The sequence below is a fragment of the Camelus bactrianus genome, chromosome 7 (genome assembly GCF_048773025.1).
Source record: "Camelus bactrianus isolate YW-2024 breed Bactrian camel chromosome 7, ASM4877302v1, whole genome shotgun sequence".
Taxonomy (NCBI): domain Eukaryota; kingdom Metazoa; phylum Chordata; class Mammalia; order Artiodactyla; family Camelidae; genus Camelus; species Camelus bactrianus.
In genome coordinates, this window is record NC_133545.1 from 4,796,330 (window position 1) to 4,810,813 (window position 14,484).

Genomic DNA, 14,484 nt, shown 5'->3' on the forward strand with positions numbered 1-14,484 from the left:
CAGCTGCGGTCACTTAGGGTTCCATGAATGATCCTGATGAATGATTTTAATACTGGTTTTCTCTGCTAAATCTGTTATTTTGGAGAAAACAGTAAGCACTTTGTGGTTTTAAAAGTGCCCCCACTCCCTGCCTACTCCAGCAGGTTTAGAAAAACAAGTTAAGTAGATATTTAACGTGTTTCAAAATCTGTTTATCTGTGCCTTTCCCGCATATCCTTTCATAATGTTTCCTAGGATCACAGGCAAGGGTTCCAAGCACGTCGCCCAGGTAGAAGTAGCACCGCCACTGCACAGCCCTGGGTGCTGTTCAGTGACACAGACAGTAGGAGTATTTTTGTGATTCTTGATAATAAGCTGTGGTTCAAAAACTATTTTACCAGTTGATGGACTCCATTTAGTTACTGTTTCTCTCATGTGGTTGGGTTTTCTCTGCTCACCTCCTCTTCCCCGTTCTCTGCTGGTTCCTCCATCTGATGGACGGGGTCCCTGCTGTACTCAGGGTGCGGCGCCGGACTCGGCTGAGACAAGGGTGGAAGGTAACTAGTGAGAGGCCCCCTTTCCCACCAGTCGTCCTTCTCCTGTGTAGGTGAACCAGGCACCTGCGTGAGTCATTCTAAATTAGGGCAGGATGTGTCACAATAAAGGCAGAAACAGGTGCTGAATTATTCATCCTACTCTGGTTTGAAGCTCTGGGTTCCTGTAATTCTCTCATTTTTTTCACTGTTAAGTAACAAGGGGCTTGGGAATATAGTGAGTAAGAAAATAATCTTTCTTTCTTAGTTAAAAAGATAACTATACCACAGCATAAAAAGAAACTTTTAAGAAATTTACTGCCTTGGCTCCTTAGTATAGAAGTTTAAATTTTTTTGCTTATTTCTCTTTGATCTTTTCCATTTAAACACACGTTTTGTATCATTGTAATGCATAATTTGATAGTGTGCATTTTCACTGCCATAAACCTTTTTTTACTTCAATATAGTCCTTATAATTATACTGTTTGATTTTTTTTTCTCATTGGTATGCCAGTATTTAACAAGTTTTCTTTTGTTGGAGGCAGTTCTTTTTCCAGTTTTTCAGTTTTAGAAATAATGTCACATTGAACATCTTTAATTTAGGGATCCTACTGCTAAAATTTTTTTATGGGTAAATAATTTGACAGAGAAAAAGCTAGTACACAAACAGCGTGAATATCTTTGTGACACAAGCTGTGGCTCAAAAACTGTTCTGACAATTTATGATGCCACCGGTGGTTTTACAGCTGCACTTGGATTAGGTGCTGTAACTAAAAAATAGTGGCTTATTTAGAAGCTATAAATGATACTTTAAATTCAGTTTTAATTTTCACTTCTTTAATTATCAGTACAGTTGAGCCATTTTCCATACGTTTATTAGTTCTCTGTATTTAGAGGTTGTTTTCAGCACCGAGCTTTTGACTTTTATTAAATCACCTCTGGTGCCGTCTTTCACTGTCTTGGTGTCCCAGAGGGTGTGTGTCCTGAGGGCTCAGCGAGGTACCATGTGTGAGCCCCTCTGAACAGGGCCCAACCCACAGCAGGCGTGCGGTGAATGTTTGTAGAAGGTATAAAATTACGAGTACATTACATTTTCATACCGTCTCTTTCTCAAACTCAAGGACATGAGGAGGCATGCTTGTTTTGTTATTGAACTTATGAAAAACATTTTCATTTCAAGTAATTTGATATAACTTCAGTGTTTTCAGATGAACTAATAACCACATATAGGAGAGATTAAACTCTGAAATTTTAATTCTCTAATATGGTTTTAATTATTTAAAGTCTGTATTCAAGAGTCTTTAGATACAATAAGAAAAAATTTTTGAAGTTAATTGCATTGTTTCGGATTCTAAAAATAATCTTCAATTCCTCTATACCTTTCGATATAATACAAAAGCATATTGCTCATGCTAATAACTTCATTTATTTCTTAGCTTATCAAACCTTAATGTTGAAGGTAAGGTTTGGCAGGCTGTTTTAGTTGAAGGCATTTTCTTCCCTGCACATGCGTGGACTTTAGAAGTGTGTGTGTTGTTTCTCTCGTTTGTCTTAGGTTAAAAAGGCCTTCTTTGCCTTAGTAGCCAATGGTGTGCGAGCAGCGCCTCTATGGGAGAGTAAGAAGCAGAGCTTTGTAGGTAAGCAGCGCGACCCCGGGAAGAATCTGAGAACCTGAGGCATTTTAATAGGTGCTGGTTTGGAAAGCAGCTTAGTCAACATGTTACCAAGTTAAAGAACATTCTTGCTTTTACATCCTGGGTGAGGTGGGGCTGCTAAGTAAACTCAAAACAGTGATATACTTATATTGATTTTTTTAAAAAAAATATTTCTTTCCTGAGTTTCTTTTGATTCAGCGCCTTCTTGGCTCCAAAGGCTGCTCCGTGCTTTGCCAGCACCGGAAGCCCAGGGAACGCGGCCCCCAGGCTGTGGTCTGACATCCACCTGTCGGCCACCTTTGCTCACATTCCCACCTGGGGGCATCCCTGCCTCCTCTCTCTCATTTGCCTTTCTCACACGGCAAATGAAGTGATGAAAACGTGATTGATACCTTTCCTAGATCGTTGTTAAGCTGTTGAAAATATTGTGTAACTAACTTACAGTCTCCAAGCCCCATAATTTCTCATCTTATGGATCGTAGTGGACAATGGATAGTGTCCCTCTTAGTAGGCATCACTTTATTTTGAAATTACTGCTTCATGTCTGCCTTTCCTGAATTTCCAGCGTCCTCAGGGGGAAGGTTCGTGTCTTCATCTCTGCAGTTCTGGTGTCTGGCACAGAGTGGGCACTTAATAAACAGTGCCTAGGAAAGCCCGTTTTTAGAATGCTTCTCAGAAAACAATCCAAGTGCCATCACAAGCGTCATGTTTCTCAAACTTACGGGATGTTTTATTTTATTTTAAACGATCTTAAATTAGTTACATGTAGCTGCCAGTCTTTTGTGATGTTTTGTAACACTGGGAAAGTTTTCTCAGCGAATTGCCAAATACTGTGATTAATTCCATTAATTACCATCAGATTTAATTTCAGCTAAATTTGTGTATCTTAGTTTGGTGTAGATAATTAACAGAGTAATAGTTTTAAGTAATATGTTAAGCTGTGCTTACAATCCCTAAAGTGTATTTTAGAAGGTTTTCTAGTAACTATTCCAGGTTTGCTTGTCCTTTGACATTTTTCTTTGATGTTTTGATAGTTTCATATTTAACATATAATTCTTTGTTCCAGGAATGCTAACAATTACAGATTTCATTAATATACTACATAGATACTATAAATCACCCATGGTAAGTGCCAGAAATCCTTGTGTCAGTAAGTGGAGCTGTGTATTTCTACCTGTGTGTATAGGGCTGCGTGTGTGTGTGTGTGTGTGTGTGTGTGTGTGTTCAGATTTTGTGTTTTTTTCCTTTTTTGGTTGAAGACTGGTGGTGCTGTTGGTTGATTTTTGCAGATACATATAATGTTCAGGAAACCTCAGCATAAATCAGTCTGATGTTTGAAGCTTGAAGAAGGTAGTCTCAGGAAAAATGAAAGGCAATAATAGCTTTTTTATTCAGCTTTCAGAAATCCTCAGATTAGTGGAACTCTTAGGGTGTGGATTTCATCAAATTTCAGATCTTTGGCGGCATTAAGGGCAGGTTGTAGTGTCGGGGCTCCGCCTGGGGCCCCTCGGGGCGGGAGGCTGAACGACACGGCTTGTCCTCCCGGCTTGCGCATCGGGTGCGGCTTCATGCAGTTACCCCGAAATTTTATAACAAGAACTGTAAGTACTCTGTGGTTTTAAAGAAGTAAAAATTAAAATTGGAGAAACTCAACTTTGACATTTTTCTGCCAGTTAAGAAATGACTGCTGCTGGCTGATTTTAGTGGCAGAACTCCCTGGTCCCTGGTCCCGCTGTTGTGTAAGAGCATAGCGAGAAGAAGGCACATGGCCCCTCTGTCTGACGCTGTGATTTTTGTGATTCTATCAGCTTATTTGGTTTCTGGTTTTGGTTTTGGTTGTTTTGGGTTTTGTTTTTGTTTTTTTGGCAACAGTGGGAAAGACAGAATTATATACTTTGTTTAACTAGTACTGTTTTGAGTATCTAATAGGTAAAAGATCCAATTAATACTGTTTTTACACATAATGGTCAGAATTGCCCAATAATTAAATTCCTAGTAAAACGGGAAAATAAGTTTCTTCATAAGACATACTCTTAAAAGGAAGTTTCACCTAAGACTTAGTAAGTATTCCGTATTTATGTCACATGACGCATCTGATTTCTTAATACTACCAGTGCAGCTGAATATTGGTTTTCCTTATATTGGTCATATCTCTGCTTTTGAACTAGCAAAATCAACACAAATATGATTACTAAGTGGATATATTTTGATAAAATGTAGCTAAATCCCATAGAGTAAGTCTCAGCGGTAGCTAATTAAATCAGAATTTCTGAAGAGCATTTATAACTAAATATGCAGTCCTAAGTTTTTCTTAATTCTTGAGGATACACTTTTTTCTCCACGTTTTTCCTCATTTTAAAATTAGAAACAGAAAAGTGCTATTGTGAAAACTATGGCTTATTTCATTTTTAAGCATTTATCATTAGTATATAAAACAATTGACTTATATATTAACCTTTTATTTTAAAAGATTCACTTATTCTAGTAGTTTTTTTTAACATTTGTTAGGATTTTCTGTGTACATAATGATGTTACCTGCGAATACAGTCAGTTGTACCTACACCGTTTTTTTTCTTTTCTTTTTTCTTTTTTTTTAATGGAGATACTGGGGATTGAACCCAGGACCTCATGCATGCTAAGCACACACTCTACCACTGAGATGTACTCCAAACCCACACACACCATTTATTGAAAAGACATTCTTTTTGTCATAGAATTGTTTTACTGCCTTAAATGTGGGTCTGTTGCTGGGTTCTGTCCTGTTCCGTTGTTCTGCCTGTCTGTCTCTGTGCCAGTACCATAGTCTCTTGGTAACTACTGAAAAAAGAAAAAAGAAAAAAAAAAGCCTGTTGGTACCACTGGGAGTCTGCAGATCAGTTGGGGAGGAACTGGCATCTTAGCAGCATTGAGTCTTGCAGTCTGTGGACACGGTGCTTCCTTTCCTGCTTTGTTTCATTGGCTGAGGCCTCCAGTGCAGCACTGAGTCACAAGAGCAGACCTCCCTGCTGTGTCCGTCTCAGAGGGCAAGCACTCGGTTTCCACTGACACGAGTGGCTCAGCTGTGGTTTTCCGCAGATGCCCTTTCTCGTGCTGACAGTGTTCCTCCTTTCCCAGGTTTGCCGGACGTTTGCATCATGAGTGGATGTTGAATTGTGTTTGGTGCTTTCTCTGTGGCTATTGAGATCATATTTTTTTCCTCCATTCTGTTAGATATTATTTCTTCAAATATTTTTCTGTCCCCTCCCCTACTTTCTGGGATTCTAGTTACTCAACTGAGACTCTCTTGTTCTGTGGTGTTTTTCCCAGTATTTTTTTCTCTGTGCTTCATTTCAAATATATTTTATTGCTATGTCTTCAGTTTCACTGTTCTTTTCCTCCATAATATCTAATCTTCTATTATTTTTTTTCCTTTCAGATATAGTATAATGTCTGTTCTAGAAATTCCATTTGGTTCTTTTTTATATTTTCCTTTTCTCTCCTTGTTATGTTCACGTTTTCCTTTAAATCCCTGACATATTGCTTCAGTTGTTGTATGTCTGAGATATCTGCCATGTATTATCAGATGCTTTTTCCATCATCTCTGTTCTGGGTCTGATTCTAGTGACTAGTTTTTCTCCTGTTACAGGTCACATTTTCCTGCTTTTTGCAAATATAATCATTTCTAGTGGATGCTGGACATTGTTAATGTTATGTAGTTGAACATCTGTATTGTCTTCCTAGGCAGACAAACTGCTTGCAGATCCTTTTTTAAAAAGTTTTATTGAGATGTGATTCATATATCTTATATTTCCCCCATTTAGAGTATACAATTCAGTGACTTTCAGTATATTCAGAGTTGTGCAGCCATCCCTTAGAATCAATTCTGGAACATTCTCATTACCCTCAAAAGAAACGTCACACCATTTTAGCTGCGACATGCTACGAGTCTGCCATCACCTCCAGCCCTAGACAACCACTGATCTACTTTGTCGCTATAGATTTGCCTGTACTGGACATCTCATATAAATGGAATTATACAACATGTGGTCCTTTGTGACTGGCTTCTTTCACTTAACATAGTGTTTTCAAGGTGCCTCCATGTTGCAGCATATATCGGTGCTTCATTTTTTTTTATTGCCGAATAATATTCCATTGTATGGCTATCCCACGTTTTACTTATCCATTCATCAGTTGACGGACATTTGAATGGTTTCCACTTTTTTAGCTATTGTGAATAATGCTGCTATGAACATTCATGTACAAGTATTTAATGTGGATATATGTTTTCATTTCTCTTGGGTACAGACCTCGGAGTAGAACTTCTGGATCACGTGGTAACCTTTGTTTAACTATGTGAGGAATTGCCAGACTTTTCCACAGCAGCTGCATCATTTTGCATTGCCCCCAGCCGTGGATGTGGGTTTCAGTTTCTCCACATCCTCACTGACACATGTCACTGTCTCTTTTTGATGATAGCCATTCTAGTGGATGACAATTGGTTATCTCATTGTTACTTTGATTTCCTTTTCCATGGTGGCAAGGGATGTTGAGTATCTTTTTCCATGCTTATTTAGAGGCTTGGTTTTAAGCTTTGTTGGGGCGTTAATCTTTGCTAGCTGGTTTAGTTCTACTAATACTTCTGGGACCTCCGTGGAATTCCCTGGTTGTTCAGCAAGGACTCTCCACTCTGCCTGGTCAGAAGGCAACTGTCTTTCGGTGTTTGCCGGGTCTCACGTCGTGTCATCCATGCGTGCCCCGCTTAGTGATCAGTCAGGACCTCTAGGAGCTCTCTTTGTGGTCTTCTCTTTTTCTGGACAGCTCCCTCCCGTCTGCTGGTACTCTGCCCTGCAAGTTCCATTCGGCTCAGTCTGCCCAGGCTTTGATTTCTGCCTCCTCATCTCTGAGACTGTCACCCTCAGCATCACAGTCCAGGAAGCGCCTCTGGAGAGAGACGCAGCGGCCACGGGGCTCAGCGTGCTTGCTTCCCTTCCCTCGGGGATGACGGGCCTGCCGAGCATGTTGTCTCATGTCTGAGAACAGCTGTTTCACAGATTCCGTCCCGTTTTCTAGTTGTTCTCTGCTTCTGCAGGAGACTAAGTGTGGTCCCATGGGCTCCCTCATGGCCGATAGAGAGAGCTCCATTAATATTTTAGCCATGCCTTTTTGCACTGTTCTGTTGTTTTGTGGTTGCTGTATGAGTTTCAGTATCAATTTTAACTCACCAAAACCTATTTAGCGTTAATATTGGAATTATATGAAAAGTATAGTTCTATTTAATCTACCCCTGTCGTTTTTATTTTAAACAAAATGAAGGGTAAAAGGAAAAAAGTTCATTTTTTGTATTTACCCCAGTAGGTGCCATTTGCTCCTCCTCTGTGGATCTGAGTCACCCTCTGATAGCGTTCCCTTCCCCTGAAGGACTCCCACCTGCATCCGTGTAGTCCGCATCTTGCTGGTAATAAATTCTCTCCGTTTTTGTTCATCTGACAATGTCATTATTTCATCTTGATTTTTAAAGGCCAGTTTTGCTGTTTCATAGAGACTGAGAAGTCAGTAGAAACTGCCACCCTCATGTCCTCTGTGTGATGCACCATTCCTTTCTGGCTCAAGACTTTTCTCTTTAACTTTGAATTTCAGCTGTTACCTGTGATGTGTCTTTGTATTTATCTTGCTCCAGGTGTGTTGAGTTTCCATGATCTTCTAAGTTGGTTTTCTGCCTAATTGGGGAAGTTTTGGCTGCTGTCTCCTCAGATACTTTATCCCATTCTTTCTCTCCTCTCCTGGGACGCTGCCTGCTTGTGTGTTAGACCACTTGCCGCTGTCCCCTGGGCCTCTGAGACTGTTCGTTTTCCAGTCTTTATTTTGTCATTGATCTTCAGATTGGGTGATTTCTGTTGCTCTGTCTTAAACTCACCAGTTCTTCCTTGGTGATTGCCTATCTTATTTTCAAACCTTATTCCTATTAAACATTTCTTTTCAGTGAGATTAGGAGCTTAAACATGAAAGAATTTGTAGCTTCTTTATTTTTCTCTGGCTGATTTTCTACAAGATGGAAGTGGAACGTTTGAACTGGAATGTTCATGTGTGTTTTGGAAAGAACTGCTCTTTATGAGGACAGCCAAGGGTGCTGCTTCTCCCGTCAGCCCCTGCATTTACACACGTGTAGGGACTGGACAGCTTGGGGTTTTTTAACTATTAAATTTTGTGCTCGAGCAGTGGCTGTGCCCTCCCCTCCCTCTGCAGAGCCCGGGGGGGCGTTCATTTCCACTTGGTGGTGGTGGGCTCCTGCTTCTCCTCCCCTAACCTGGGCCATTCAGCTCTTTCTCTTCTCTAGCTCCTCTGCTCTTTCTGAGTGGCTTCTCTTCTTTGGAAATCAGAGTCCAGTTCCTCAACCCTTGGTCCTTGGTGTCCTTGGCCCTTGCCGGTTGACATTGTCGGCCGTCAGAGTCCTGCTCAGCAGTCACCTTAGTGACAGAGCTCCCTGTGTTGGTCTCCCTCGAGCAGAATCAGTCACTGTTTCGGTGTTCCTGTCACCTAACCTTACGGCACCTTTCACGTTGTATTCTGCTTGGTTGTAGGGCCGTGTTTCCCAACGGGGAGTGATTTTGCCTCAGGAGACATTTGTCAGTGTCTGGAGACATTTTTTCATCACAGCTGGAGAAGGATGGCATGGTTCTACTGGTGTCCAGCGGGCAGGGGCCGGGGGTGCTGCTGGACACCCTGCAGTGCACAGGAGGCCCCACGGCAGAGAACCGTCCGGCCTAAAACGTCAGCAGCGCCAAGGCTGAGAAATGCTGTTGTGGGGTGTCGGACGTTCTCTGAGATGGAGCCTGAGTCTTACTCATGTTTGTACCTTTTGCACTCACATACACGCACACGCTCACACTCTCTCTCACACACACACAGCTTCCCCTGTGCCAGGCCCAAACAGCCCTGCTACATAATGGTCCCCCGTGTTAGCTGTCTTGTCCGCGCTGACGGCTGCAGCTGGAGGTCTGAGGGGCTGTGCGGGAGGAGGGCAGGGAGGCCTGCGCGCTGCCGAGCACTGGCATCTCAGAACTGCCTGAGTCAGGTGTAGACCAGGATGTTCCACTTGAAACTGAAAATCACAGCCTCACCTTCCTCAGTTAGGCGTCTTCTCTGTCCTGGATAATATCAGTCAGTCACCTAGCATCAGAATTGGGGTTCTTACTATTCATTCATCTCTCTCTCCCCTACTTAATTATTCTCTGAACCTTCTGGCTCTTCCTTCCAGCTCCCCCCACATTCCCACAGTCACCATTCAGGACCTAACTCACCTGACACTCAGTTTTGCACCTGGTCCCGGAGCTCATGCCCATCGGTGCCAGCCCGGCCTCCGCTCCGACATGGAGCCGCTGTCGGGTCGTCCCCAGACCCTCACTCCTGTCCTTCAGTGCGGTCTTCTGTCTGTGATTCAGGATTGTGAGGAAGTCTTTTTTTGCTCTCCAGGCCCCTCCTTGAATTTTTCTTCTTTATGTAAAGTCCACTCCGCACGCGGAGCTTGGCTGAAATCTGCCTCCTCGACGTTTTCCTTGCTGACCTCTGCTCACCCCCGCTTCTCCCGCGTCCCTGTCCTGAACCTGGTAGGGTATGAGCTGATCCATATGCTTTCTTCACTTGCTGTTGGCATTTTTATATTGGACTGTCTCAATGTCGCCAGCTGGATTTTAAGCTCCAAGAAGAGGCCAGGTTTTCCTGTCGCAGGCACCCCCGGAAGTCCCGAGTAGTAATGCTGCAGATGGCGGAGTGACTGTCTTAAGCTGAGCCAGGCGTGGAGGCGCTCTGTGCCAGGCTCCCTCCCGCAGTCCTCACGGAAGCTGGATGTGGGGCCTTTTATCCCCTTGTTTAGGAAGGGAAACAGATTCAGAGACACTGAGTGCTTTAGCCGAGAGCAGCAGCTCAGCCGCGGTGAGACACGTGCCAGCGACTTGCGGGTGACTCCGGCTGCAGCCGCTGTCCAGCCTCCAGGCCTTGCACCCCGTCTGCCTTTGTGAAGACCACCCCTGTGGTCCAGGCACAGCCTGATCCAGCAGCTTAACTGTAGGACATGATTTAACCAACTGCCCTCTTTAAATTAAAGATGCCAAACATCTTCTGTGGGAGTGTGTGTGTGTGTGTGTTCGTACATATATATGTCGGTGTGTGTTTTAAAGTTCAAGTGTATCAGAAGCTTTAAGTTAATGAAAATAATGTTTATTTATTATGTTTTAAATTTATAAAACATCTTCAAATAAATGTAGAGCATTTTATGTTTCTCATTTATATTTCCAGTATTTTGGAATTACCTTATTTCCATCTGCTAAATTATGGGACTCAGCAGTAGTTATGCAGTAATTTTTTTTTCTTGTGTTGTATATGTAAACATTTTTAAACAGGAATTTTTCTTATTTCCAGGTACAGATTTATGAATTAGAGGAACATAAGATTGAAACATGGAGGGGTAAGCTCGATTGGGTGTTAAAAATCTTTTAGTATCAGGAAAAAAAATGTTGTACTTATGGGTAAAATGTTTTAATTTCACAGGTCCTCTTCTCTCTGCTTAATAATCTACTACATTAATTAAAACATTAACTTTTATCTTAATTTTGATAGTATGGTATACTACTATAAATATTACCCACTCTGTTTAATAGACAAATGTAGAGAACCTGTAGCAAGTGTTTATACTAAGGCTGGGATACGGGTAAGTACCCAGTGCCTGAGTCTCTGCCCCCAGCAGAGCCACCACTCACTACTAAGTATCACCTCCCAAATGTTAGTCTTTGCAGAGAAAATGTACTAAAGGAGTGCCTGAAATTAACAAAATCAAGCATCTCTTCCTATTTAAATTTAATCATTATTTCTTTACAAATTATGGAAAAACAGAGAAAAAGTGAACTTTAAACTAGATGATTTGGATTCAAGCATGTGAAAATCACTCCAAGATTGCTTAATTTTGTTTGTAACGTTGAAATTCACCCTTTACAATCAAATACCCTTTCCTAAAATGTAGCCATTTTAAAATTGTAATTTCACGATTATAAAATTGTTCTGTCTTAATGACAGTCGTCCTGCTGGGCTGGTGGAAAGGGGGCAGGGGACCTGTCAGTAGGAGTATCAGAGAGAGGCCTGGGGTGGTGTCGCTGAGGAGGGAGTGAGCCTTCACAGGGTATTCCGGGAGAAACCTGGATAGGAATGGAGGGAGAACTGAAGGATTTTTTTTTTTTAAATAGCTCGACAGTGGTTTTTTGTTTTTTGTTTTTTTTTTAATTAAAGTATGAAGGAAATTTTTTTAATTTATAACTGAAAATTATCTTTGTACTTCCCATTACCTGCTTGGTATGATAAGTAACCTTTGTGACTGGCTGCAAAATCTGAACATCTGTTAGAATTCTCTAAAGGGCTGGGTGTCTTTCAATCTCATATATTTAGAAGTTTCCTTGAGTGATAGCCTTGATTTATGATGCTTTATCAAGTCAAACCGTAGTATGTCAACTTGGGATCCACTGCCTATTATGAAGTGAATGTATATTTTAACACCAAGACAGATAACTTCTTATCAAATTCTACTGTATAAATAATGATAGACCAAGGTGTATTTACATTTTGACTTTACATGGTATTTGGTAGTAGAAGTAATAATAATGTTGAGATACTCTTGAATGCCTTCTGTATAGAAACCTTGGTGGAGCAAATTAATTACAGTTTATCTTTACAAAGATAATTTCTGCATACTAGAAAGGTCCCCAGCTGTAGTATATTCAGCTCCGGTATGGTCAAGTAAAACTTAATAACGTTTAAAGAACAAAGTTGTTATAACTATTTTGTTTTAACTTAAGAAAATTCGTTTTAAAGGATTTCATAAATGCTTCGTTTCTTGAGGGTGATAGTGACCTGGTAGCATTCTAGTGACCTCTGCTGGTATTGCTTTTTTATCAGATTTCTTGACTTTTCTTTTGATTTTTACAACATCTATTATAATACTGTTTTTAAATACTTAACCTTTCCACAAAGGCAACAACCTGAAAACAGTTTGGAAGTTGTTTAAAATAGCTGTAACTATAATTAACACAATAGTTTTCAGTAAATTAATTTGATTTGGTTTTTCAATCCCATTTGGGTTAAATAATGCTAATTATTACCTGTAAATTGAAGGGTACTTTATGTAATAATTGTAAACAGCAAATATGTTACTAATTACATATTTTCTTTCCATAAATACAGAGCTTTATTTACAAGAAACATTTAAGCCTTTAGTGAATATTTCTCCAGATGCAAGGTAAACTTGTGAAGTTTTTCTCCTTTGAAAGCATTCATTCATTCAGATTCATCTGTTTCATTACTATGGTTGATAGATTTTTTTCTAGATAGGGGCCAGCCTCCTTAATTCCAAATATTAAATTTAGGAAACTTAGAGACAATAGAAATCACAGCCATTGCTGGTCCAAAGGACTGATAATGGACTAGGAAGATGGCCATACTAAGTATTTTTAAAATCCAGATCACCTGCAGCAGAAACCAACTAGGGAGGTTGGTAAAATGGCAGATTCCTGGGTTCTTCCAACATATTAAATCAGTCTTTGGAAGGTTTTAGTCCCCAGGAATGTACATTAAAACAATTCCCCCAGGGATTCTGACATGCACTGAAATTGAAAAATCAGTCTTATTAGACATTGGTCCAGAGGTGGTCAGAGGAATGGGCCACCCTCTCGGTAGTCTTCCAACCTGCAGGTCTTCATCCAAGCCTCTGGACGGCTCGGATACACTCCCACACTGGTATAAAAGCATTCTTAAAACACTAGTGCACTAGTGCATGAGAAAAGGTGGAATACTGCCTTTTATTACTGTATTTCCAAGTCCTAACGAACAGCCACACCTGGCATGCCTCCTTGTCAGCAGTCACAGGCGAGGCCAGAGCAGCCAAAGTAGGCTGGCCAAGGGAGGAAGCAGCCAGTCTAGGCCACAGGTCCCCTCGGGTGCCAGGGTCATCCTTCAGCTTCCCTGAGGTCAGCCTCTGTCATTTCTCAAATAAAAGCATTAAACGTGCTATTAAAAAACTGCTCTCCTAGAGATTTGTAGCTCACACTTGGATTTGAGGTTTATTGTCAACACAGATTGGAAAACCAAAACTTCTGCTGAGATCTCCAGTTTAAAACTTGTCCTTTTAGGTCAACCTTTTAATACTGTAATTTAAAGACCCTGAAAATACTTTTAAGGCAGGGGTGGTCCAAAGTTTTCTAATTCTTCTTTAAAGCCTCCTAACAACTTTAATGGCTTTTCCCGCAGCCTCTTCGATGCTGTACACTCGTTGATCAAAAATAAAATCCACAGATTGCCAGTTATTGACCCTATCAGTGGGAATGCACTTTATATACTTACCCACAAAAGAATCCTCAAGTTCCTCCAGCTTTTTGTAAGTAGTTTTTAGTGTTTCTAAAGACATAGTTGCATCTACTTTAACTAACATACTTCAAGTAAATTGGCTCCTGTTACCCTCATAGAAAAATTGTCAGTTTTGAGATCTCCATTTCTACACTTCAGTTTCTCAGCTTACTGCTATTTGAATTGTACATTCTCAAAGTTGATTCCAGTTAACAAGTAATCGCCTTTCAGTGCAAGTATCAAAATAAATTTTCTTAAACTTGGAATTTTCTATTTAAATTAGAATATTTTATCACCTAAAATGAGGGGAAATAAAGCAATTTGTAAGTCAGTCTAATTAAGGAAATGCCATACAAGATAACTTGAGCCAAATTGCCTTATGATGCTTTATAGGTATCATGGTTTTGGAAACATAAATTCAAAAACTCCTGTCCCCAGGATTATTTTATTGTTAACTACATCAGTGATAGAAAAACCCACAGCAAATAAAATTTTGACAAGCGAACATACCATGTTGGTCCAAATTAGGGCTGTATTGTCTGTAGGTTTTCTCAGCTGCATTTGAAATGAGATGGCTCCATAATCATCCAAAACTTAGAACCTCTTTGGTAGGCAGTATTAAAAAGAGGCTCAGAAGGACCAGTGTGCTTACAAGAGGGCTTTAATTTTTTTCCTTTTAAATACATGCACTGACTTTGAGGTTACAATTGGTCAACTAGAACCCATAGGAGGCCTCATTCATGGTCCAGAAGGGATCATATGAACAGTCGTTTTTTAAAAAGAATTTCGTAGACATTAAAAATCTACATCGTGAGCTTTCCTGTCTTGTCCACAGCCTCCGATGAGATAAAGTCGCGTTCTAGTGCGACGTGAAGGAGCCCAGGCTCCTCCTGGCACCTGCCTCACTCTTGCCAGACAGCAACACAGAGGTTTAGTGATTCAGAAAAATGCCCTGT

General features: G+C 40.7%; 1 protein-coding gene across 9 annotated transcripts in view; it reads left to right on the plus strand.

Moving 5' to 3' along the window:
• Window positions 1-14,484, plus strand: part of PRKAG2 (protein kinase AMP-activated non-catalytic subunit gamma 2) — a 240,877-nt gene that overhangs the window by 213,838 nt on the left and 12,555 nt on the right. For all 9 annotated transcript variants that reach the window (XM_074366726.1, XM_074366728.1, XM_074366723.1 and 6 more), the window contains 5 exons: window positions 2,068-2,149; window positions 3,234-3,292; window positions 10,562-10,607; window positions 12,371-12,425; window positions 13,433-13,559. In XM_074366726.1, the coding sequence (XP_074222827.1) occupies window positions 2,068-2,149; window positions 3,234-3,292; window positions 10,562-10,607; window positions 12,371-12,425; window positions 13,433-13,559 (369 nt within the window). The remainder of the gene's footprint in view (window positions 1-2,067; window positions 2,150-3,233; window positions 3,293-10,561; window positions 10,608-12,370; window positions 12,426-13,432; window positions 13,560-14,484) is intronic.